The 24,322-nt window shown below is 46.8% G+C and overlaps 2 protein-coding genes across 4 annotated transcripts in view; one reads left to right on the top strand and one right to left on the bottom strand.

Annotated features, from left to right (window-relative positions):
• LOC138582141 (zinc finger protein 567-like) overlaps nucleotides 1-24,322 on the bottom strand; it is a 428,111-nt gene that overhangs the window by 309,814 nt on the left and 93,975 nt on the right. The window lies entirely within an intron of this gene.
• LOC138582138 (zinc finger protein 883-like) overlaps nucleotides 1-24,322 on the top strand; it is a 115,840-nt gene that overhangs the window by 38,392 nt on the left and 53,126 nt on the right. For all 3 annotated transcript variants that reach the window (XM_069653151.1, XM_069653150.1, XM_069653149.1), the window contains exon 2: nucleotides 7,400-7,489. In XM_069653151.1, the coding sequence (XP_069509252.1) occupies nucleotides 7,414-7,489 (76 nt within the window). In that variant the 5' untranslated portion in view covers nucleotides 7,400-7,413. The remainder of the gene's footprint in view (nucleotides 1-7,399; nucleotides 7,490-24,322) is intronic.

Here is a 24,322-nt window from a genome sequence, read left to right as displayed (position 1 = left end):
ACCGGGCAGCCCCCCGTTAACCCGTAGATACCAACTACTGGACTGCAGCCAAAGCATTCTCAGCAGCCTCTTTTCTTGCTGACCAGCACCCCTTTCCCCAACCAACCTGGCAGCACCCCTCTCCGATACCTCCAAGTAGCCCCTTCCTTTCCTACTACGCAGCACCACCTCTCGCCCTTAAGTGGCAGTAGCCTTTCTATCTCACAGCATAGCCCCCTCTTCTCCTGCTGGCAGCACCCTAGTTTAGCTGAGAGCACCCTTCTAACAGCCCCCTCTCCTGAACCAAGCAACCTCCCTTCCCGGTTGACACTAGAACCCACAGCCCAGTTCCTAAACTGTCTCAAAGAGACGTGTTTATTGTAAGCTTTTGCAAAATGTCAGCTAAGGAAATTGCGAAACAATGCGATAACGCGATTTGAAGAATTAGGCACTGCTCTCGCGCTGGGGGGGGTGGCTCGGAGACAGCTGTGATTAGGGTGTGATACATCCCTAACTGGTAAGGTAAACTACAATTATTCTTTGAAAAACCACATCACAGCCATCTGAGGGTTAAGTGCATGTTGGTGCCAATTCTCCCCAGTGTATCAGTAGAGAATCCCCTCCCTTCTCATCACCTTTCCCCCACGCGTATGCTGATAGCTCAGTGGACTAATGTGTTAATGCAGAGATTATCATATAGTTTGAAGTTTACAATTCTAATTCCACCAGGTCCTCTCAGCTTTTAGTGCTCCTGAGGTCGATATTGAGTTTGACAATAAAATGACATGTTAGCGATTAGAGGCGAGCCAAATCGTAAAGTGCACTATTTAAGTGTTGGCAATGTTATGATGAATCTATGTCTGTGTCGGACTGTGTCTATGTCTGTGTCGGACTTGCTACCAAAGAAACCCTGGCTGGGGCTACGCGACTGGGGCACCTCTGCTGGCTATTGGTGTTTTAAATCCAACTTAGGCGGCCAAGGTTGACCAAAGCCTATAAGTGATAATGATGTGCTTTGGTTCCTTGGCATCATTGCGCCACCCCAAGCATTACGAAGTTATTTTGCTGGCAAGGTGCTGGTATTGGACTGCACCTGCAAACCAGGGCTACCCAGTGATGTCATGTAAGCATGTAATTTCACTCTTGAAAGGTTGAAGTTCGTTGTCAATTACCCGTATGCCTCAAAGATCTCACTGTACAAGTTGCACATGACCCATAAGATTTCGGTCTTTCCATGGCATTTCGGCTTACTAACTGTTGAGTTCTCTGGCAGCAATAAGCAAAAGCTCCCAGTAAGGGGCTTTTTGCTTGGTTTTTGTCACAAGAGCAGATCTTAACTGAAACACACAAGTGCTTCGGTTCATAAAATGGATGCCTCCTAGTCTTTAAAAATCAGAACTTTGAGGCTCATTTCCCAACTATTTTACATAGGAACTTTTTATAAAAATAATTTTATATACATTTTTCATTATGGCCAATCCTTTTTAAACCATAACATTTTTTGAGTGAACTACCCTTTTAAGCGCTCCAAAGATATAACCATCAAAGAACTGCATATAAGATATGCTTCCAGTGCTATATGACCCTGCACCGATTGCATTCCACCAACCCTGACATTTCTCCCCTGTGTTGGCGGAATTTTGTGCAGGTTGGGAACCTGGGTCTCATGTGGTGGATTTACCCAAAGGCACACGTTTTTTGGAAAGAGATTCTGAGCCGTATTAAGGACATATTGGACATACAACTACCTCACAGGCCGATGGGCGTGATACTGGGGTGGTGGCGGAGGGTCTATATGCTGCTAGTTGGGCCCGTGCCACCCTTATTACTCCCATGCTAGTGGCAGCAAGAATTAAATTAGCCCGTGGTTCGAAAACAGAGCAGGGCCCAATTGTGGCTATGTGGTGGGTCAGAATGTGGGTCATCATGGTGATGGAGAAGGTGTGTGCATTGGCCAATGGCACATATCAAAAATTCCTTGTAGTATGGCTCCTATTTCACGAATATGTATCGGACAGAGTGCAGAACTATTTGATGTCTGCTCTGTTGTGAAACGTTTTGGTCCTCTTTAGGGGGGTTGTAACGGCATCGACAGGGTGGAGAGCCCTCAAAAGAAAGCTTGACTGTAAATGGGAAGAACTCTGTTGCACCACCACTGGTTGTATTTGTTTAGTATAGTTTAAAAGGGGTGGGTTAGAGGGGTTGTTGACATAATGGTTAAACATTGGTGTGAACTTAGACTACTGTTATGCTGTTAGTGAGGGCTATAATCGTGCCCAGAATTGACTACTGCAATGCCCTTTTGAGTGGTGCTTGTAGAAGCATTATTCAAAGACCTCAGGTGCTACAGAATGAAGCAGTTAGAATTGTCAAGAACATCCCCATAACCTACACTGGGTTCCTGTAGCTGTTTGAGTACAGTTCAAAGTATACTCTCTGATGCTGTCATGTGCCCACGTTCCTGGAGCCTGTGGCACCATTGGAAGTTGTGCCGCCATTGAACTGTGCCCCTACGTTGTGTTTTCATGTTCTACAGCTGCAATCGAGTTGTTTTACAACATGGCCGCCGATGGGAGCTTTAAGTTCCAACACTCCCATCGGCTCACTGCGTTGCAACCGCAGTGTTGCCTTTACCCTTTTACTGCACTCCCAACGCTAGTGCTCCTCTTCGCGTTCCACACCGGAACTCTCTCTCTCTCTCTCTCTCTCTCTCTCTCTCTCTCTTATTCTCTCTCTCTCTCTCTGTCTTTCTTTTCACGACACCTCAGTGGCGTCTTTGCCTTTACCTCTCTCCGGACCCTGCTCTGACTTGCCTTCTCCGGCGCATTGCTCTCCTCCCTTTTCCCCTCTTTTCAGCCTTTCTCTTTCTGGATTTTCTCTCTGTCGCAGCGCTCCTTTGGTGCTGCATGCCAGACTTCCGTGCCTCTCACCGCCTTCCGGGTTTCCATCCGGCAGCCCTGTGCTGTCTCGTTTTCCTCAGTCTCTCTTACCGCGTCTTGGCCCGCCATGGCTCTCTGCAAGGCGCACTTCCCTGGGACCTGTTACAAGCTACATACGGCTCTCTGCAAGGCTCATCTCCCTAGAACCTGCGACAAACTGCATACATCTTCTGTTCTTGGCTGCCCACGGCCCTCTGCGAAGCTCGCTCCTCGAGTAAATGCTACTTAAGTCAAGCACACACTTTATCCAAGAGTGATTGGAAGCAGTCGACTACAAATCTCTGTGTTGGAATTTTTTACGCCACCAATGGCTTTTTCCCCATTCCGGCTATCCCAGAAGCGTGGCCCCAGGTTTACTGTCTCACCAGTGTCCACTGTGGCTTCCTCCCGGGGTAGGCCTGTTTTCTACAAAAAAGAGAGATTTCCGCAGCAGGAGAAGGACCTTCAAGACCTACACCGAAACCAGTTCTTGAGACACAGGTGAGGAGGAGGTGGTCAGTGATTCAGGGGACAGTACAAGGGATATTGACAGATACATAAGTGCCTTTATGGTGCAGCACTGTCCTATCTTAAACAAGGTTAGGCGCAGTATGAAGCAAAAAAAGATCCTTACGCTCCTGCAACACTAATCGCTTGGTGTGTCCTCGAGCCAAGCGGGCAAGTGGGAATGGACGTTCCTTTCCAGTTCAAGAAGCACTTGCATGGAACGCTCTTCCTATTGACTTGCATCAAGAAAGGAACCTCCTTGTCTTTAGGAAATGCTTGAAGACTTGAGTAATTCTTCTACTCTGACTGTCCTGTTTCCTTTTATGTTGTTCATTCCGTTAATGTGCGCCCTGATGCCGGCAGGTGTCAGCAAATTACAAATAAATTAATAAAAATTGAGTTTTAAAAAAAATGGGCCTAAATCAATTAGTGGTACATCTGGGCCATATATCAATACAGGTACCACTTTGGCAATGTAAAATGTGTACAAGGCAGAATTCGCGTAAATTGACAAATTGATACCCATACTCTCTTAAGCTGGGCTATCATAGTGTATTACTTTGCTCGCAAGCGCTTCCGTGAGGCACATTGGAACTCACTATTAGATATGTTAAATCCCAAGTACTTGATATAAGGGCTAAGTTCAAGACGGGCAGTTCCAACAGCCGAGCCCATGGTTTTTGGTTTTCGCTTATGAGTCCTAATTGCTCTTGATAGAACACCAGCCTTGGACACCTTCACTTGAACTTGAGTGTCTCGATGAAGAAGCAAGATAATCTCAAACAATGCAGGGGGGCAGGAAACAGATGCACAAATATGTTCTAGCATAAAGCCATGAAGGGAGGACCACACATGTTTGCTAAATCCCACTTGTTTTTGAGTTAGAATATCTAATTTATCCATCCATTTTTCAAGTTCCTTTAAGATCCTTGAAGCAGAGGTCTTGCTTATAGCATCTAACAGAGTGATTGGTCTGTAATTGGCACGATTAGACCAATCCCCTTTCTTATGAATGTGAATGATATAGGACAAGCTCCAGGACAATGAAAGGATACCAGTAGCCAATATTTCCCGAAAGCGGTGGAATAGAATGTTGGCCCTTAGATCAGGATCATATTTTAAAGTAATCGAGCCAGCATGTCAGGTCATGGAGCCCTAGATGGTTTACTCTTGACGATCAAGTCTCTGATCTTCCACATTCAAAGAGGTCCATGTCAATACATCAGGCACATTGCATTTCTGTTTCTTATAAGATTAACTATACTCTATTTCCATTCTATGGTAAAAGATGTATTTTTCTGTTGACATGCATTCATTATGCTCGGATTTCTTTTTGATTCTGGGATCATGATCTCCCTTAGTCTTGGTACTTGTATGAGGGGGATGCATCATTTGGCTACAGAATTCCATGTTCCAGGGATGGAAATTGAGATTGGATAAGCAGGAGCTAAAACTGTCATAAATCTCCCGCCGTCTCACCTGGGATCGCTTCTGGCTCTGTTCCGTGGGAGGATTCCTCTTGTGGACGGATCGGGTCTTGTATAGACTCGCTCGAGTCTCGTCCGGCTGCAGAGCGCGTTCAGAGTTCCGGGAAGGTTGTTGTTCCAGGATGTCCAGGGAAGTAGGTAGCAGTCGCTAAGAATGGAGTTTCCAGGAGTCAAGTAGAAGGAAAGGGAGAAGGAAGGAGGAAGGAAACCAGGATCTCGGAAAGAAGAATCGCCGAACAGCACACACACGTCGAGTCACTACCTATTGATAGCGTTGAGATGCGCGGGCCGCGGGGGCGTGGCCAATTTATAGGACATGCCGTATGCGTCGTGAACGCTGGTGTGAGGCTAAACGCTTGTTGCGGCCATGTTTGGCGTAACAGGGAATACAAGCCCCGCCGTGATAAGGACCAGGAGGTCCAGAAGGGGCAAGTTCCACGGGTCATGACAAAAACTAGCTTAGTATCGGGTAGCATACCGGCAATGTATCTTACATATGAGAAACAATTACTGTCCATTATGTATGACTTTTATTTTGCTTAAAATTTGTTCTAGATTTGCCCTAAAGCTTCTTTGTAAACGTTCCCAAATACTCAAAGTTAATTTCACATAGGTATGTGTGTATGTCACCAGCTGGCCTGGAGAGCTAAAAGTAGCTCCTGGTAGTTGTTGGTGTCAAGACAACCAGGCTCTCCTTAGATAGAAGTAGGAGCTAAATAGCTCCTAGCAATTTTGAACCTGTTTTATAATTGTATCAAGCTATACAAGTAGCTTTAAAATGATCCATTTGCAATATACTAGCCAGGCATAATTTACTCATCTTCTGGCATGAATGCCAGCTCTCCACATGCAGAAATCACACCATGGGTTGCTTGCTAAGGGTGAATTCTCACACACCAATGGATAGTGGAGAGTGCACATTTCATGGGCTAATGATAGGATATCTTAGATTCACAATGTGGGGCCACTGTTTCCATTCTCTGAGTAAACCTGCAGACGCCAGGTCTCCATGTTTTTACCAAAGTACGGGCCATCTTGAGGGCTTCAGTGTACAAAATGTCTCTAGATATCGCTATGTATTTATTGAGCGCAAGACGTAGCTTTGGGAAGCAGCTGAGTGCTTTACAGTTATAGGGGGAAGAACAAGTCTAGGCAGCAGAGAAACAAGGGGGTGGAGATCTAACAACAGGGGAGGGAGGAACATTGTAAGCAATGGATTTACAAATAACCAGGGGAGCTAACAGTGGGGATCAAATCACCCCGTCTCGGGTATGATGGGGAGTGGATGGTGTGTAGACCTAGGTGTTAGGGATGAGCCATTCCTTGAAGAGGATGGTCTTGAGCTCCTTCCTGAACTGGAAGACCTTTTGCTACTTATTGAATCCTTGCACGTGGGACGTGCCTGATCTGCTCATTGACTACAGGTTTCTCCAGCCGGGCACCTTCCTAGGTAAATAAAGTTGATGTGGCTACTTCCCAGGATTGGGCGTCCATTAAGGTATGTTGCTGCCTGGGTCCAGGTCTTCATTGTCTTATTGTGGAGTCCGCAGCCAGGCCAAATGCTCTCCCAGAAGATCTATTCTGCCTTTGTTGATAACAATTTGACAAATGCATCTTTAGGATTATTGTACCTTCTGGGTCGTCTTAAAGCTGTGGGCCTGGCTGCAACTATGCTGTCTTCCGAATTCGTCATATATCTGCTATCTGGAAGATTTTGGTAGTGTTTTCCATTCATACCAGGTGTTTTGTCTCTTCTCGGAGAGGTCAAAAGTCTAGGTCTGGATATCACTGGTAGAATTCCTATGTCAGTCTCAAGGGCTTTGGTACAAAATGGGTAATTTTCAGGAGGTTGCTGGGTGTGGCAACCTCTTTTATACCTCAGTTAGAACTGTGAGCAGGGATGGCTCTGAAAAGTGTTAACAAATGTTAACACAACACGGTTCGTGTCTCAGATGTGGGTTCCTCCTCCTCCCCTTAAGGACTGTGACAGGCAGGAGTAGGACTACATGGAAAGAGGATTAGTGGTAATTCAGGCATTTTCGCTCCTTCAGCTCTCTGCAGAGATGGAACCACTTAAGTTTAGTTGCTTTGTCAAAAAGTTGGACATTTTTTTTCCAGGATAACAAGGTTGCCAGCATCAACCTTGGACCCAAGGTTGGCTTGTGTTGCTTAGAACAGCACTGTTCATTCAAAAAGTTACATAATCAGCAGGAAAGTGTGCGCTGTACATGGCAATGCTAGGAAGAACTACATGTCTGCTGACCTTCTTTATGAACGAGGTTCAGATGAACTCTGTCTGATCTTACCAGCTGTTGTAACTAAAATGGTTGTAATGATACAGTAGATTGAGTGTGAAAGGGTCAAGCCATTTAACTCGAGAATGAATAACAAGTAACGTGGTAACCAAGTTTAAAATTGCACAAATTGCTGTATTGACGGATATCAATATCTTACAATACCTATTATAATCTGGCATTATTAAGACACAATTTCCTTATTTCTATGCAGGGTTTTCTTCAAAGATGGAGCAAGAGTTTGAGGTGAATTTGAAGGATCATCCAAACACAATTGGAGGAGGAACCACATATGTCAGTAGAGGTGAGTTCTCCTTATTTATTGAAAGAATAGCTGAGCGTGGTACTCCTTTTCCTTTACAGATTAGTCCGTAAATATGGGGCAGGCAGAAGTTAAAATCTTGCTATTTGCTTAAGCTTTCTGCGTTTTTGTCTTCAAGGTAGACTTGTCACTGTCGCAGAAGATGGCAGATTGGTTGTAGCAATGCATAAGACAGGCCAAATTATTAGCAGATTCTTGAAAGTGGACCAGTAATTACAGATATAGACCTCCTCTGAAGCCTGTCTGTCAATCAAAGCATTAAAGATGGCCAGGGGAATAAATGCTGAAGGTAGAAAGATATTGAGAATTGCTTAAAGCATTATTGACCATGGTGCCACTTACCTGCTTCCCTACAATTTAGTCCCATAAGTTAGATCAGGATCCTTTACTAATGTTATTGAGCGGCTACACCATAAATAGGACTGCAATATTCAGTGTTTGGTTATCTGGTGCTCGTTTATCTCCTGCTCAGTACTTTTGCCAGCATTTTTGTTGACGCACGTTTTTGTTACAGATACTTATTTGGGTATTGGGCTCAATAAACATGCCCACTGTCTCAACATTTCTCAGCAAGCCCTCAGAATGCCTAATGTTATGATGGGGCAGCAACCCATCCCTTTCTAAACTGAAATAAAGTAAAAGTATACATTCATTAGTCACTCTGTCACACACAGGGCCTCATTACGAGTTCGGAAGGCCCGGTAATTCCTCCCTCCAAGGACCCGGACCCGGTCCTTCCCCATTCCCATTTCAGCCCCGATAGGGCTGAATGGGAATGGGAGAGGGAGCAAACAACGGGCCATTACGAGTTGGCCCGTTGTTTGCTCCCTCTTCCTCTCGCGGGACCCGGTAAGCACGCCTGGTTTTTTCAGGCGTGCTTAACATGTCCTGCGAGGGGACCTCGTAATGTGGCGGAACGGGGTTGACGGCGCCGGCACCTTTTTTATTTTTTTTAATTTTTTTTTTTAAAGTTTTTATTATTTTAAAAACAAATAAACAATACAAACCAAACTAGCAGCATTATTTGCGACAGACACATGAACATCATTTAATGCGCACTACTGCTCCCCAATCCCTCCCCCCTCAAGAGCTTGTTTGCGTTTCTCATTCTGTATCTGCTGCGTGCGGCCTGGTATCGCTTTCTTCCGAAGCTGCGGAATCCACTACTGTGCCAAACAGTCCTGTTATTAACACTCTCATGCCATCAGGTTACCCACCTCTTCTTCCCCGCACTTGCTACATGCCTCCTGCCATACTGCCGTTCAGCCTCGGCCCATTTTTGCAAATCCCGCCACCATACATCAACCCGTGGCTTGTGGCACTGTTTCCAGCCCATGGCAATCCTTCTTTTTGCAAGCACATATGCCATGTCCCTCAGTTTCCCAACATGTTTAGTATTCCGTGGTCTGGGAAACCCTCCCAACAGGCAGGCCCAGGCTGTATCTATGTTGAGCGTGACCCCTTTATCCGCTAGTTTTTGTGCCACTTGCCCCCAAAAACCTTCAATCACTGGGCAAGACCAGAACATATGTGTCATATCAGCGTCTTCTTTATCGCATTTTAGGCATGCTTGTCTTCCTGCATTTACAAACTTAGATATTCTCTTCGGGGTCATATAGGCTCTATGCGTTATGTATAACTGTATTTGTTGCAATCTGGCGTTTCTGGACACCTTCTTGTGATATCCCATAGCACGCTCCCACATCCCATCGGTCATCTGTGCCCCCACCTCTACTTCCCAGTCCAGCCTCAAATGCGTCAAATCCTTCCCCACCCGGGTCATCACCATCTCATACAATCTAGAAATCTCGTGACCTCCTTCTGATGTGTCATATATTGTCCCCATAATGGCGTCTGGCTCCTCCGCCAGTACCGTCTCTGGCCAGGTTTTACGAATAATCTGGACTAGCCTAAAATAAGTGACATATTGGCCTCTGTGCAAGCCTGCCTCTTCCCCCAGTTCTTCGAAATCCTTAATGGTCTTCTCTTGCCATACATCTCCCAATGTGATCAGCCCGACCGATTCCCAATAGGTCCTGATTATCATTCTTAGTTGGTTGTCTTCCCCTGCTAAGGCCACTAGCGGCACTTGTGGGGAACACGGGTACGGGTTCTCCATCAGTCGGCATACTCTACGCCACATCTTCCACCCAAGCAACAGCATACCCGGGCGTTTTTTCATTTCAAGTCTAGGCAACCAAATAATCTCCTTTAGGTAGAACGGAGTGCAGTCCTGTCCAAACAACATATGTTCAGGAGTTACCTCATCAGAAAGCCATTTGGTTACATATTACAACTGGCCAGCTACATAATAGGCCTCAAAATTTGGCAGCTTAATGCCCCCTCTGTCATAGACGTTCTGCAGCTTCCATAGCGCCACTCTATTTCGAGTGCCATGCCATAGGAAGTCTCTGCACATGCTATTCAGTTTGACAAAAAACTTTTTGGGTATCAAGTACGGTATATTACTGAAGAAATGTAACAGCCTGGGCAGGACCACCATTTTGAGCATCGCCCCCCGTCCCATCATCGCCAGCGGCAACTTCTCCCAAAACTTCATACTTGTTCGGATTTTTCCCACAGCCACCTCGGTATTGCGCAAGTGTTCCTCCTCTACTGTGTGATACACATCTATTCCGAGGTAGCGGAAGGAATCAACCGCCCATGGTACTGACAACATTGGCAACCGCTCCAGAGGGATTCCACTGTAGCTCCCCAATGGGAACATGCTCGATTTTTGGGGGTTCACCGCTATGCCGGACAGTTCTGCATACCTCACATAACCTCTAGAATATATTGAAGATTTTCCTCCGGATATTTCAAATATAGTAGTAAATCGTCAGCATACAAGGATATTAGATGTTTCTCTCCCCCTACCTCAATACCTATCATGTCATATTGTTGTCTGAGGTACACTGCCAGGGGCTCTAGGGCTAGAATGTATAACATCGGGGACCAGGGGCACCCTTGTCTGGTGCCCCTACTAAGCTGCCATCTCTCAGATATCACCGATCCTGTGCGCACCCTGGCCAGTGGTTCACTGTATAGTAATTTTGCCCACCTAACATAGCCCGGCCCTATCCCGTATTCCTTCAGGGCCTCTAGCAACAATGGCCACCTCACTGAGTCAAAAGTTTTGACTGCATCTAGGGACACAACCGCCATTTCCCCCTCGCTCCTGTTCCCCTCTTCAATCACCCGGTGGAGTCGCCTATGGTTGTGGGTTATATTTCTGCTGGGGACATAACCTGTCTGGTCCGGGTGTATCAGTTTGCTAATAACTCTAAGCAGCCTATTGGCCAGGACCGCCGTCAATATCTTGCTATCCTGGTTCAACATTGACAAAGGCCTATAGGAGCCGCAGCTATGCCCTGGCTTGTTGGGCTTAGGAAGCGGCACAATTAACGCTTCTCTAAGCGACTCAGGCAGCCGGCCCATCTCAAAAGACTCATTGAGCATCTCTAGCATAGGGGGGAGTACTTCCTCCCTATATGTTTTATAAAACTCGCTAGGGAATCCGTCCGTGCCCAGGATCTTACAGGTGGGCAGCTGCTTCACCACCTCATCCAATTCCTCTAAGGTAATCGGTGCGTCCAGCTCCTCCCTTTCTTCAGAACTAATCTTAGGTAATTCCATGTCTTTTAGAGTTTCTCCCATCTCCTCTCGGTTGTCCCCTCTTCTGTCCTCATATAATGTCCTATAATAGTCTAAGAATGCCTCGTTGACTCCCTCTTGGGTGTCAGCTACCTCCCCGTCTTCTCTAGTTATCATCCTAATCGGGGGTCTGGGGGTTTCGCTCTTGTATAGCCACGTCAGCAAGCGGCCAGTTTTATCCCCACCTGCATGTTGCCTCTCAACATACTTCTTATAATTAAGGTTGCAGAGCCTTTCCCATAGCTCTGCACACCTCTGCTGTAGTTCGAGTACAAGTTCCGCATTCCCTCCTGCCCTGTTGCTTTCCTGTTCCAATTTCACTTCCGCTTTCTCTAATTCCGTTAGGACCCCACCTTGTAGGCCTTTTGATTTAGCAATAGCAGCACCCCGCAATACCACCTTAAAGGCTTCCCAGAGCGTGCACGCTGAGTCCACACTGCCTGTGTTTTTCTCAAAGTACTGTGTGATCGCATCCCTGATATCTTCCCTGAAGACCGAGTCCCGGAGTGCCTCTGCCCGGAGGCACCACGTCGGTATCCACGCCCTGGGGCGGCAGCATTGCCAGCTCAGAACCAGAGGCAAGTGGTCCGACAGGACCCTCGCTCTGTAGTCTGTTTGGGTGGTCTCTATCACCACATCTGGCGTGGCAAAAAAATAATCAAGTCTCGTATGTAGTTGTTGCGGGGCTGAGTAATGCGAGTATTGTGTTTCATTAGGGTGTTTCAGCCTCCAAACATCTGCCAGCCCGAAGTCGTCAAGTAATGCCTGCAATGCCCTGGCTGCTGGGGTGGGCCTATCAATCTTATCATCGGATCTATCTGCCTTGGGGTTGAGCACGCAGTTGAAATCCCCTCCCCAAATAACCGCTCCTCCCATACACGCGCCCAGATAAGTACACAGGGTTCCTAAAATATGCCGCAGTATTTTGGTTGGGGGCATACGTATTTATAATGCACACCTCTCTATTCTCCACCAAAGCCTTTAATATGACCAACCTCCCCTCCGTGTCCACCACCTCTTGTGTAAGTTGGAGCGGAACGTGCGGTGCCACCCAGACCAGCACTCCCCTAGCGTAGGCAGAATACGGAGAGCCTACTACAGTACCTCTCCACTTCTTCCCCACCAGTTCCAGTTTTTGCCGGGTCAGATGTGTTTCCTGCAACAACGCAATATCAATCTTCTGTCTTTTCAAGTACATCATGACTTTGTTTCTCTTTAAGTAACTGTTGAGTCCCCTGACATTCCATGTTACGATCTTAAGGTCCCCCATAGCTCATGAGTGTCCTCCTCCATTCCATGTAGCGAATCCCCTCAGCCCACGTGACACAGACACAGCTCTCCGCCTTTACTTGTAGCTTCTTGTACAAGCTCAAACTACCCATAACTATGTACACAACAAATTCCCAACTTTCCTCCCCACCCTCCCCCCATCCCTTCCCCCACTCCACACACCCCAACTGCTGCCCAGCTCCGTTCTCGGAACTCAGGCACCCCCACATCTAGCCCTGCAAGCACCAAACAATGCCCAGAGCCCAGCAGGGTGAAGTCGCCCTAATGGCCACTTAACTAAGAATACTGTGGGGTAAAGAGATCCGCTCTGCAAGGCTCCCATTAATTCAATAATAATTACAGTGCTCATAACATCTAGTGTAACAGTCTGACCTTCTCTGCTGAAGGTTGCGCAAATGACTATATTCAAGTCCCATGGGTCCGTGCCGCGCCATCTTGTGGCATCCTCCTCGTGCATTACTTATCTCTTTCATGCTCTTTCTCTGTCCGAACTCCAGACTCCTGGGGACATCCCTGCGCATCGAGCCATCCCATGGCACCCTCCGGGTCTCAAAAAACAAAGTTTTGTGTTTATGTATAACTTTCAATTTTGCCGGATATAGCAACATGTATTTGTGGCCTGCCTCTCTCAGTCTTCGCTTTACCGTCCCAAAGTTCATGCGACTACGTTGCACAGACAGGGTAGAGTCCGGGTAGGCCGTAATGTTTGCCGCTCCTCGTATAATCGTTCCTCCCTTGCGGAAGTGTTCCAATATCCTCTCCCGGTCCCGGTAATTAAGAATTTTGGCTATCACCGGCCTAGGCGGGTTTCCTGGCGGCGGCCTCCTTGTTAGAGCTCTGTGTGCCCGTTCCACTGCAAATCCTTGAGATAGGGCTCCTCCGGGTATCTCTTGCAGTAGCATGGACTCAATGAACTCCGTGGGATCGTGGCCCTCCAATCCCTCCGGCAGGCCCACGAGGCGGATGTTGTTTCGTCGGGCGCGTCCTTCCGCCTCCTCCGCTCTGCTCTCCAAGTTGCCAACTCTCTGTATCAGGACATGCAATTCGGCCTTATGGGAGGCACAATCCGCGGTACTCGGGCTCACTTCCTTCTCAAGGGTCTCCGTGCGCTCCGCCAGGGCCCTGACGTCCTGCCGGAGTAGATTAACTTCCTCCTGCACCTCTCCGACCTTAAGGTCCAGTGCCGTTTTCAGCTCAGTGACGGCTAGTTCGAGTTTGGCTTCCCAGGCCGCCTGTAAGTCTGCAATCGCAGCTAGGACTTCTTGGTTGGTGCCCGTTGCCATCATGCTGCCTGCAGGCGACTTATCCTTGCACTTGGTATTTTCTTGACCAGGGGACGACTTAGCAAAGTCGTCCAGGGTGGGCTGCTTCGCCTTCGGCCTCACCGTTCTATTAGACATGACCCAGAGGACCTGTATTCTGCACAAGTGACAAAAGCGCACCCAGTACGCCTCTTCCGCTCTATCACCGTGTGGCCTGCTCTTTCCTTTGTTCCGGACATTGGTCGGCCATTTTGTGTCGTCTTTTGTCTCCAGCGCTCCTTGTCTTTTCCGCACAGAACTCTGCCGCCGTTCCTCCTACACCTTCCAAAAGTTCACCAAGCGTGGTCCACTCATTCACACACCGACATGTGTATTTTCAGCAGTCATCGGCCCATCGTTGCGCACTTTTATGCCCGGATCATTTCAGGATCTCGGGAGCTCCTCCAGATCACGTCCTCCTACATGGCCCTCGTAGCCACGCCCCTTCGGCGCCAGCACCTTTTACAGCGCCGTTAACCCGTTCCTCCAGGGTCGTAATGAGGCCCACAGTCTCACTCACCAAATAATTCCTCAGTTTCTCACCTTCTCACTCACTCTGCCATGCACAGAATAATCCACCCATCCCCACCTAATTCACCATCTATCACCATCCCTTTCATTTGCTATTTCATTTAGAAATTCATTGACCGATCCACCCATCCTTCACTTTTCTATCACTGTCTCACTCAAAGATCATCCGTCTATCCAGTAGTCACTCTTGTACTCCCTTACCATTCCATCCATTCATGCAACACACACCTTCTAACTTGTGGTCTTAATTAGAATCCATATTCCTTCATCCTTACTGTGCCACTCATCAGTCCATCTATCCAATACCCAGCCTCTGACTCTCCATCACTAATCCATTAAACTCCTACCTTCTCACTCACTAGCTCACTCCCAATGCATAAAGATCTCCAACAGTTTCCCTCTTACTCACTCCCCCAATCCATCCAACGTGCAGCCACAGGCCACATGATTTCCACTCGCCACTAGCAAGTAGAAATTTCTTCTGGGCGATAAGCAGTTCTGTGCATGCAAAGAGCTGTGCTATGTACTGGCCTTTGTTTGCATATGAGGGTGAGTGACTCATATATGTGGTTGGTAGCTTTCAACTTAAAATCGTACACTCTGCCTAACCTCTTCCTCACCCAGCAACCCATCTAGCCAAACATGCATCCAAACATCGAACACTCACCCATGCACTCTCTATTTCCAATCCTCATCCATTGAGTCAACACTCTCCTTCATAGTCATCAATCCATTCACCTATCCAACACATACCCTTTCACTCTTCAACTCACCAATCCATCCATCCATCCATCCATCCATCCATCCATCCATCCATCCATCCATCCATCCATCCATCCGTTATACAGCCTCTCACACAGTTTGTCTCATCCATCTCTCGCTTACCTTTTACTCTCATCAACCCATGCATGAAGCCACCACAACAACAGTTACAGAGGTGGTTGATTGGGGGGGGGGGGGGGGGGGATTCATTTTCAGCCAATAGCTGTGTGTGCTGTGGGAGAGGGGTATAAGGCCTTTAGGAGTCACGTAATAGCCTGATAAATGCATTTCTTTCCCCTGACTGGCAAAGCTTCTAGCAAAGCTGACTGAGTACAACACCTGAACATGATAGTGAGGTTTCAGATGGCGCTCTGCTACCGACCAACATACTCGTGAAGGTGAAATGAAGGCTTTGCATCCTCATATCCCTGCCATTCTTTTTCTCTTAACCGAATGTTCATACCTTCCAGAACTCTTGTCACTCGGCTTATGTAATGGGCGGAGTCTCCAGACTACTCCCACCATATATCTGGCAATTCCCAGGAACATGCTGCACACAATGCACAGTGTATTCATTTGAGAGCGCTAGATTGACAGTGGCAAAGTGAGAAAGGGAAATGGTATCTGTCGGCATTGGCCAATGACAGGAGTGCAGGAAGATCAGGCTTTGCTCCTTTATGAGGACCTTTCATGCTTTCTTTAAACTCTTAATATTTTGTTTTTCCTTGTTGTGGCCTTATCATGCCAGGCTAGGCCATGTTAAAATGTGCTTTGTGGCTTGATTGCTTAAATCCTTTTCTAACCTGCTCACCATTCGAATATATATGATATATATTTTTTATTTGCATATTTATTTTAAGAAATAAAGTTTTAGCAAAACATAAAATTTCCAAACAGTTTCCTTTTTCGCATATCATTTCCTATCGCACGTGTCCATCTCCATGGCTAAAAAGTCTAAAATGCTTCTATCTGGACTTTTGCGTCAAGACAGTTCCTAAAGTAATTAACTGTTGCTATTACCAGGGAGGTTTTTTCACCTCTCAGCACCAATCTTCAGGTGACATAGCTCTGTAACGTTTCAAGCAATGCCCGAAATACAGAGCATTCACCTGGGTCAAGGCAGTGCAGGTAGTGTATAGATGGAAATGAGTTTCAATTGAGTCCTCCACATTACAGAACCTGCACGTTTTTTCCCCCAGTTTCCGGTCTGACTATGGGGGATGTCACTTCCCTTGTTCTGTGCAGATTACATCTAATCCTCATAAATTTAGTTCTCAGGGCCGGCTCTGGGCACTTTCTGAGATATTGTTGAATCTCTCCTTGTTTTCTTATCTCGTGTGCTAAACCTTGGTGTAATTTGTAGTTCTTCTTCTATAGTGATAATCCAGTGATACATCAGTAGTCCAGAGTTTTTTCTTCACTCTCCAGGGATTGTCAGGAGGTCATCCAGCAAGCTCTGAACCAACGATAATAATGTTCTGCAGTCTTCTCCCCACTTGACCAGAGCGTTCTTCTCTCCCCTGCTTAATTCGGGTTTGATCCAGTTAATCATAGGTGGGGAGTTGTCATTCATGCCATTTTCCAAAGAGGCTTAATGTTTTCCATTGTCATTGATATCACACCCAGGTCCTTCCTAATGATCTGTATCGATAGGGATCTAGGCAAGCTGAGAGCCTTTTTTGCAAAAAAAGGCCTTCTAAGGTTGCCCAATGTTTTAATGGCATAGCAAGTAGGGTGTCAGCACCATAGGTGAGCGTGGTACCACTTTAGTTTTGCAGAACACGGAAGCAATGAGTATCTACAACATTTCTTTTATAGGATCAAAGCTTGGCTAGCTGCGTCTTTTCCTCTTAGGGCATCAATGGAGTGCAATTCAACTTTACTTTTCGAGATCTGAATACCTAGATATTTAATGGAATCTACTACTGACTCCATTTCTGTTCGATTGAGTCTCCATTTGAATTTCTTGTTTCTGGGTTCTGGGCCATTTTTAAGGTAAGAATCTTTGTTTTGTTGGTGTTGATTTCCAAATTGTTCTCCACTGCATATTCTGCCAACCTGTCCATTTGCCTTTGGAGGCCTATTGCAGTATAATCGAACAGAACCAAGTCCTCTGCATATAGTAAATAGGTGCTCTTAACCTTGCCAATATTTTGCGGAAAACTTCTAGTGTCTTCCATGAATTTTCCAGGGTCTGAAATTTACAGAATAAAGATGGCCGCGGCTAGGGAGCAGCCTTGCTCAACTCCTCTACCTGTCTGTATTTCTTCACTCAGAAGCCTGTTTGCATTGAGGCAAATTCTTATTGAGGAATTTGTGTGTAGCCCATGAAGTTGTTCCAAGAGGTTTGGGGGAACAATTCCAATCCACAAGCTTCTTCAATAGACGTTGTCTGTTTATACTATCAAATGCCTTCGAAAAGTCTACAAACGCCAGATGTAGCTTGCTGTTTGTTCTCAGAGTCTTTGCTTTTAGTAGTGCCATTAGGAGAGCCTGGGGAGATGTCACTAACCCCTTTACAAAACCTGCCTGGAGCACGTCTTTTAAGCCATTTTGTTGAGACCTTTAATTCAGTCTTTTAAGTAATAATGCTGCATACATTTTTCTGTTACGTCCAACAAGGCTATAGGCCGGTAATTCTTGGGGTGGATTTTGATAACAGAATGTTCTTTAGCACCATATCCAGCAAACTCACCCACCGATCTGGCGTTTCCTTCAAGGACATGTTGGATAGCCTACCAGGTCCCGGGGCTCGTGATGGATTCAGTCATTTGATCCAATTAAGTAGATCTTCCTGGTCATACGGCAAAACCAAGATGTTTGTCGTTCCCTTGGGTAGCTCCCATTTTTGAGGGGTCGTTCCATTGGGTAGCTCCCATTTTTGAGGGCAGATCCTTAAATAGTGATCCAAAGAATGTAGTCCAGTTCACCTCACTCACCCCATAGCCACATAGGATAATAGATGGCTTATCAAAATTATACACTTCATCACTTGCATCAGCCATTAGCTCCAGTAGCTCTTTGTTATCTGTGATGGTAGGACTCCAATAAATGTTAATTAATGACAGATGGCTCTTGGTAGGCTCCCTTTGTTTAAGGCTCTTGTTTTTGTTTTGCAAGGTAGTTTGTTGTATGTATGGTCCTCTGTTCCTATATTTAATTATTTCAGAGTTTGCTTCAGTGTTAATCATGGTCAAAAGGCTGGCCCTCGGTCTAACACCCTCCCCCAAAATATCTGAGTTAGACAACACAGCAAATCCATCCAAGGAGGGCTCAGACCTTAACCAAGTTTCGTGGAGGCAGAAATCATCTCAGTGTAGATCTCATCCCCCATTAAATGAGGAAAACCTCTCGTATTCCAGGAGGCGAGTCTCGGTTGATTTATTTTTATTTATTTATTATTCTTTTATTTTTTTCGAATGGGGTCTCTGCTATTTGGTTTGTTTAGTCCCCAGGGCTGCCGGGAGCCAGGCCCAGGAATCTCTGTCTACTTAATTATTCGTAGGTCGTTGTTTGTATTCACTTTTTCTTGTCTGGTCTTTACTGACCTCACAGTTTATTGTCAATGTTAAATTTGGTTTCCATTCTCTTGGTGAACTATCTTCTCCATCTTCTAAATGATTATTTTCCACTATATGACCTTTTGTGTTCTTGGTATGGTTGGATTGCTCCAACATTCCTTTCTCTGCTAGGTGATTTCTAGCACTCTCCCCTAATCTCAATGTAATTCCGGGGTGTAGATCAAGGCGTTTTTCCACTGACCTTGTCGTTTAATCTCTAAGGTCAAAACCCAACATGAGGAAGTTCGACGCTGAGGTCAACATCAGGTTTTTAACCACAATAGACCTCAGGTGTAGATGGACAAGGTCCGATCTATCTCCCTGCCTGAATTCGACTGTGGCGAAATCCTCTGTGTTGATTTGGCTTAATTGTGGAATACAGTGGCATAGTCTTAACACATTGTGTCTGTTTAAAATAAAGTCATCTCCTTTATTCACCCCTCTTCCCAACCTGAGACATCTGTGAAAGTCTTTATTTGGGCATTTGTGGCCGGACACAGTCTTCCGACATTCTTTGTGTTGAGGGTCCGAGTACCTATTCAGGTTTTGGGCTTGGGGAGCCCGGTGTTTGTGTCTCTCCCAGTGCACTGATCTTTGAGGGCTTGCTTCCCTACTTCCTGAAAGCGAGAAGGCTTGGTGTATAGGGCAACTATGATTCTTGTTGGGAGGATTTGGTTGACACCGTAAGGAGTTACTCCTCCACTCCCCCCCTTAGGCGCAGCAGAATCCATCATAGGTTTAGGGCTCACTTCCATGCCTTTAAGATTTTTCAATTTCAAGATCTCTTTTTTCAGCCAGTGTGAGAAAGGGGGAGACCCATTTCAAGTCACTGTTCGCTAATGGTGTAAGACATATTTCTTGATCTACAGGAGAGGGAGAATATTCAGGTCTTCGTTCCGGGAGGTCCTCCTTATGTTCCTCAGTTGTGTAGGTAGAAAGATCCAATTAAGGATTTTGCTCCTCCAAGGCCCTTTGGTCCTCTTCAGTATTTTGTTGGGGGTCTTCTATTTTTTAGTACTGGATTTTTTCTGTTTATTCGTTTAATGCTTTCCACCCCGTTTTCTTTCTTTTGCTGGCATTGTCAATTTCTTGAAGACATTTCTTGAGTCGTTCCCTCTTACACGCTGTGATTTGTCTGTGTTGCACAGGGCAAAGGTATTTCATACCTTCTCCTCTTTTTACTTCCGAACAAGGGATAGGTTCCTTTTCTGAGAATATCATGATTGTATCTTGGGCTTGACTCTCAGCCTGTTCTTCATCCTCTATAGCCACTTTATCTCCTCCAGCGAACTCTGACTGTGCAGTGATACTCCCCGCCATAGATTTCTTGTCACAAACAGCTGTGGGGTGCCATTCTTCTCCAATACACTCCTCTCCTTATGAACGCTAGTGGCTGGTTGTCGTTCTATCATAGGTCCCTTTCTATCTTTATCTTCGGGGTGGCTTTCCTGGGGTTGGTCTCCCTCAAATATCGACCTTGCGGCGATGTAGCCTTCTATAGAAAATTATTTTTGAGTGTACCATGGCTGGCAGGGGGGTTTGGTTGGATAAGGTATCGTGGATCGATTAATGTAGCTTCATAACGGGAGCGATAGCAATCGTGACCACTGACAGTTGGGTTAAGGAGTCTTGTTTGTATGGCTTTGTCAGTTTATGATCTGATGCTCCTATTGTTAATGATCTTTGCTTGCTAGTGCCCCTTTTTTGTGTCTTGTAAGGAGCTGTTGAGGATCAGTTGTGTCGGGGTGACTGGCTCCTTTGGGGCAGAGAATGGGGCTGAGGCTGCAGATTTTTCCAGTGGATCCTGATGGTGTGGGTCTGTCACTTCTAGGCTCATGACGTCATCCTTGTGCTTGGCATTACGGTTTCCAAACATCTTTCCTATTTTCTGATTTTCTGGACTTTATCTGTCATTTTTTTTCTCACCTCCCACCTCCTGGTGGTTTCCCATCGCCATGCATCCAGGGCTTCGATCATGGATCTCATTTCCACAATGCCTCATAGTATTTCAAGGAGTGCACCACAGGGTCCCTCAGGCTTTAGAATCTCATTGGCCAAAGGGCTTTTTGGCTTCTTACGCCATATTTTCTCTTCTCCTTCCATGTTGTCCCTATATCTGTTGGGTAGATCTTATATTGAGTCCTCTAAATACGAGGATAGCCTGGTGCTTTTTTGAGCTGGGCTGTTCTCCCTGTTAGCCTGTCCTTGGAGGGTGTAGGCTATGTGGTGACGATGTTTGAGCAGGGAGGGATTCAACCCACCCCCCAGGCACCCTGAACCTTTCTAGCTAATCAGTGACTTGACTGATCTTAGTGTGGGTTGTAAGTGATTTTTTGTTGATGCCAGAACCCGTGTCCGGTACTTTGGGTGGATGTGCTTTTTTGCATCCTGTTGGGGAGTTTAACGGACTGCTCCATTTCCATTTCTGGAATGAGGATATATCCTTAGCGTTTTTGGCCCTCACTGTCTGTATGTTAGGGACCTTGGGTTTAGTGGTTTTAGATCCTAGGGTATTAAAGGAGGCCAATTGCATTGGGCGGCAGACCCCCCCCCCCCGTTCCCTTTTTTGACATGGGTCATTTCTGTTTTTGAGCTTTTATCAGTGTTCCAATGGGGAGACACTTCAGTACTGGTCAACTGCTCAGTATCTCAATTTCTTTCCGATGTATCAGACCCGGGGGCATGAGGGCTACGTATCTCCTGAGCCCCTCGATATAGGGGTGAACCGGTAGTCTTATTCTCTCCATTTGTTTGTACTATCTCCCCAGCATGAAGGTCCGATCCTGAGTATTTGTTTTGTTTCTCAGAAAACTAATTCGAATGTTTCATGAAAGCGCCTGATGCTTCAGAGATTGACCTCTTATTAGCCATGGCTGCTTGAGCCGTCCGCATAAATATCAGCAAGCTGTCGTCCATTATTACTCTCTCACACCTGCCCCCTCAAAACTGTCCATGGTCGTATTATGTTGTATTGTCAAGGTAGAAACCATTGATAGGTGGGTTGTTTTTCTGCTGGTTTCGAGCGAAAATCAGTAGGAATCGTGTGGGGGCTGTGATTAGAGTTAGGAGACAGCCCACAACTAGGTGTCCCTGGCAGTGTAGGTGATGTTGGCGAGGTTGTGGTTGACATTGGCTTACCTGCCGGCTGACATGGCAGGGTGTCTTCCATGGCTTCCATTGTCTCCTTGATAGAGGTATCGCTGGGTAGAAATTTTGCACGCTGCAGGCTTTTCAGTTGGTCCACTGGCACCTTTAGGATCTCACCTCTACCAAGTTTTCTAGTCTTTGCTTTTGGGAATAGGCGGTCCAGCCACTTGGTACAGTTGGTTGACTGGCGAGTGACTGCACTCATCTCAGGACTCCGCACATGTGCTCCGTGCCGCCTCGGAGTTGATATACTTTTTCGTAATGTCTCATTAGCCGCTCACAGTAGCTCCAGCAGAAGCCAGGAAATAAACACACTGCACACCAGGGATTATATCATATTATAAACTGTTCAGGCACCCCACTCTGAGTCTCCCACTGGCTTTTCCTCCCATGTGTGTTTCTGTACTGTTGCTCCTGTGTGTCACACTAATTTTGCCCCATTGAGATGTTGTCCTCACGTGCCCAATGCAATTAATGCCCTATTGTGATTTGCTGTCCAATTCTATTCAAATGACTGGGTCTTATTTATCACACTTTGACCTCCTATTATGCTGAGTTGTTCCTAGTGTCCTTTCTGGAATTCCTACACTGAGCTCCCCTCTGGAACTAGTCTCACCCACTGCCTACTCAATACCCACTGATGTATGCTCGCTATGTTTTCCGCTCCCTGTGTTCCCCCACTTTTATAAAAGATCAGTCACTGCACACTGTCTACTGTAAGACATACCGGCCCCCTCTGCAGTGCTTCCTGATATCTCCTCATGCCTACATTACCTGAAGGGCAATACTACCCAGGCATCATCATGGCCACACCAGACGGATGCTAACCATCTTGTCGTCTACACTCAAGCCCATTACACCTGTACTAACTAAGCCACTCGTACAGAGCAAATGAATAACCCTCCCGATGGACATCAAACAGAACACTACAATCAACTTCCATATCACAAGCTTACAAGGCTCCCACCTGGACACAAATGCCTCCATACTCTCAACGCAGGTCCCTTGGAACAGGACTCAGATACAAAACACAGAGTACTTCCGGTCTGCAAGCATCATCACAAAGATATCTTCCATTTCCCTCTCCCCAACACAAGAGCAAATGTATCTTTCATTTACCTTTCTCCCCACTAACCTAACACACAACCTCTCTTTCAGACCCAATAATCACACTCACCAATCCCTCCATACAGCACACACACTTGCACTCTACAATTCATCCGTACATCTAACCTGCTCCCCCTCAGTCACTGATCCATCCACCCCCCCTGCTCACCAATCCACTCATTGAACATTCGCCCTCGATCACTATTCCATCTATCTCCCACTCTGCTACTCCATCCATCCATCCCTCAATCCCTCAGCCTCTTTCTCAGCAATAAACCCATCCAACTCGTCCTCTTACTCTCTCACTCTTCAATGCGTATATATATTTCTGAGGCTTGTGGAATCTGCTTAGATCACATGCTGTGCATAGGCCGACATCTAGTGGAAGCTGCGGAGTATTACAGTTTGTTTTTCGAAAGTCGAAAATGGGCGTCGACACAGGCGTGCCAGTAATACTATCCCTAGTGTGACGTCCACTGTACCCAAGATCCCTCACGCGTGTAGGATCCTCAGATTGTTTTTTTCCGCCATACTGGTCGGAAGCATCTTGCGGAGTTCCCTGGCCTTAGCCATACTTTTGCTGTTATTATAATTATACTTCTTATTCATTCCCTTCCCCACCCCAACGTCGACCCTCAACCTCGACGACGGCTGGAGAAGTCATCGACCGTCGGCTGCTGCACGACGGATCTGGGCCTAGGAAGGCCGCCGGCCTCGGCCCGGGCCTAGTAGGCCGCTGGCCTCGGCCCTTACAAGTAGGGAGAGTGGGGGGTGGTACATACTCTTCACTCTTGATATATAGATTTACATTTATATATTCCTACACTTAGCAGCCCGCTGCCTTAAGGTGCGTATGGAGGGTACCCCTTTTCAATTCTGCCCCAAGTGCAATCGCAAATACCCTTGGGTCGACAGGCACGCCACGTGCAATCTCTGCTTGCCGAGGGATCACCCCGAAGCGAACTGCAGAGCGTGTAGTAGGTTTAAACCTAAGACACTTAAGGACCGTTCGACAAAGCGTTGGGCCCACCACGCCAGGCAGGAGGCCATGGCAGCGGAGGGCGCCTTCAGCGATGGCAGCGACGCCGTACTTTCGGACGGCGAGGGCATTATGGCGTCGAAAGACAGCCGACGAGCGCAGGTCCCCGACCTCGGAAGGTCGTCCGGCAGGGCGGCTATGGGGAAGACCCCCGGCGACGCAAGCGCTACACACATAGCATACACTAAACACACTAAGACCAACCGGACCTCGACGACGTCGACTTCCCGGAAAGAGGCACAAAAAGAACGGTCCGACTCGGTGTCCTCTGGGCGCTCTCGATCGAGATCACCTCACGACGCAAGGCAATCATCCACTCTTGCCAAGGGTGCCTCGCTACACACATTAACGGAAGTTCGATCGTCGGGAGACGAAGACGACTTCCACCCCCAGGCCGCGCTCCAAGATACCGAGACCGCGGTTA

Source organism: Ambystoma mexicanum, chromosome 3q, assembly GCF_040938575.1.
Source record: "Ambystoma mexicanum isolate Mex_15411 chromosome 3q, UKY_AmexF1_1, whole genome shotgun sequence".
NCBI classification, from domain to species: Eukaryota; Metazoa; Chordata; class Amphibia; order Caudata; family Ambystomatidae; genus Ambystoma; species Ambystoma mexicanum.
The sequence above is the reverse complement of the archived record's forward strand: the minus strand, read 5'-3'. Positions and strand labels throughout refer to the sequence as shown.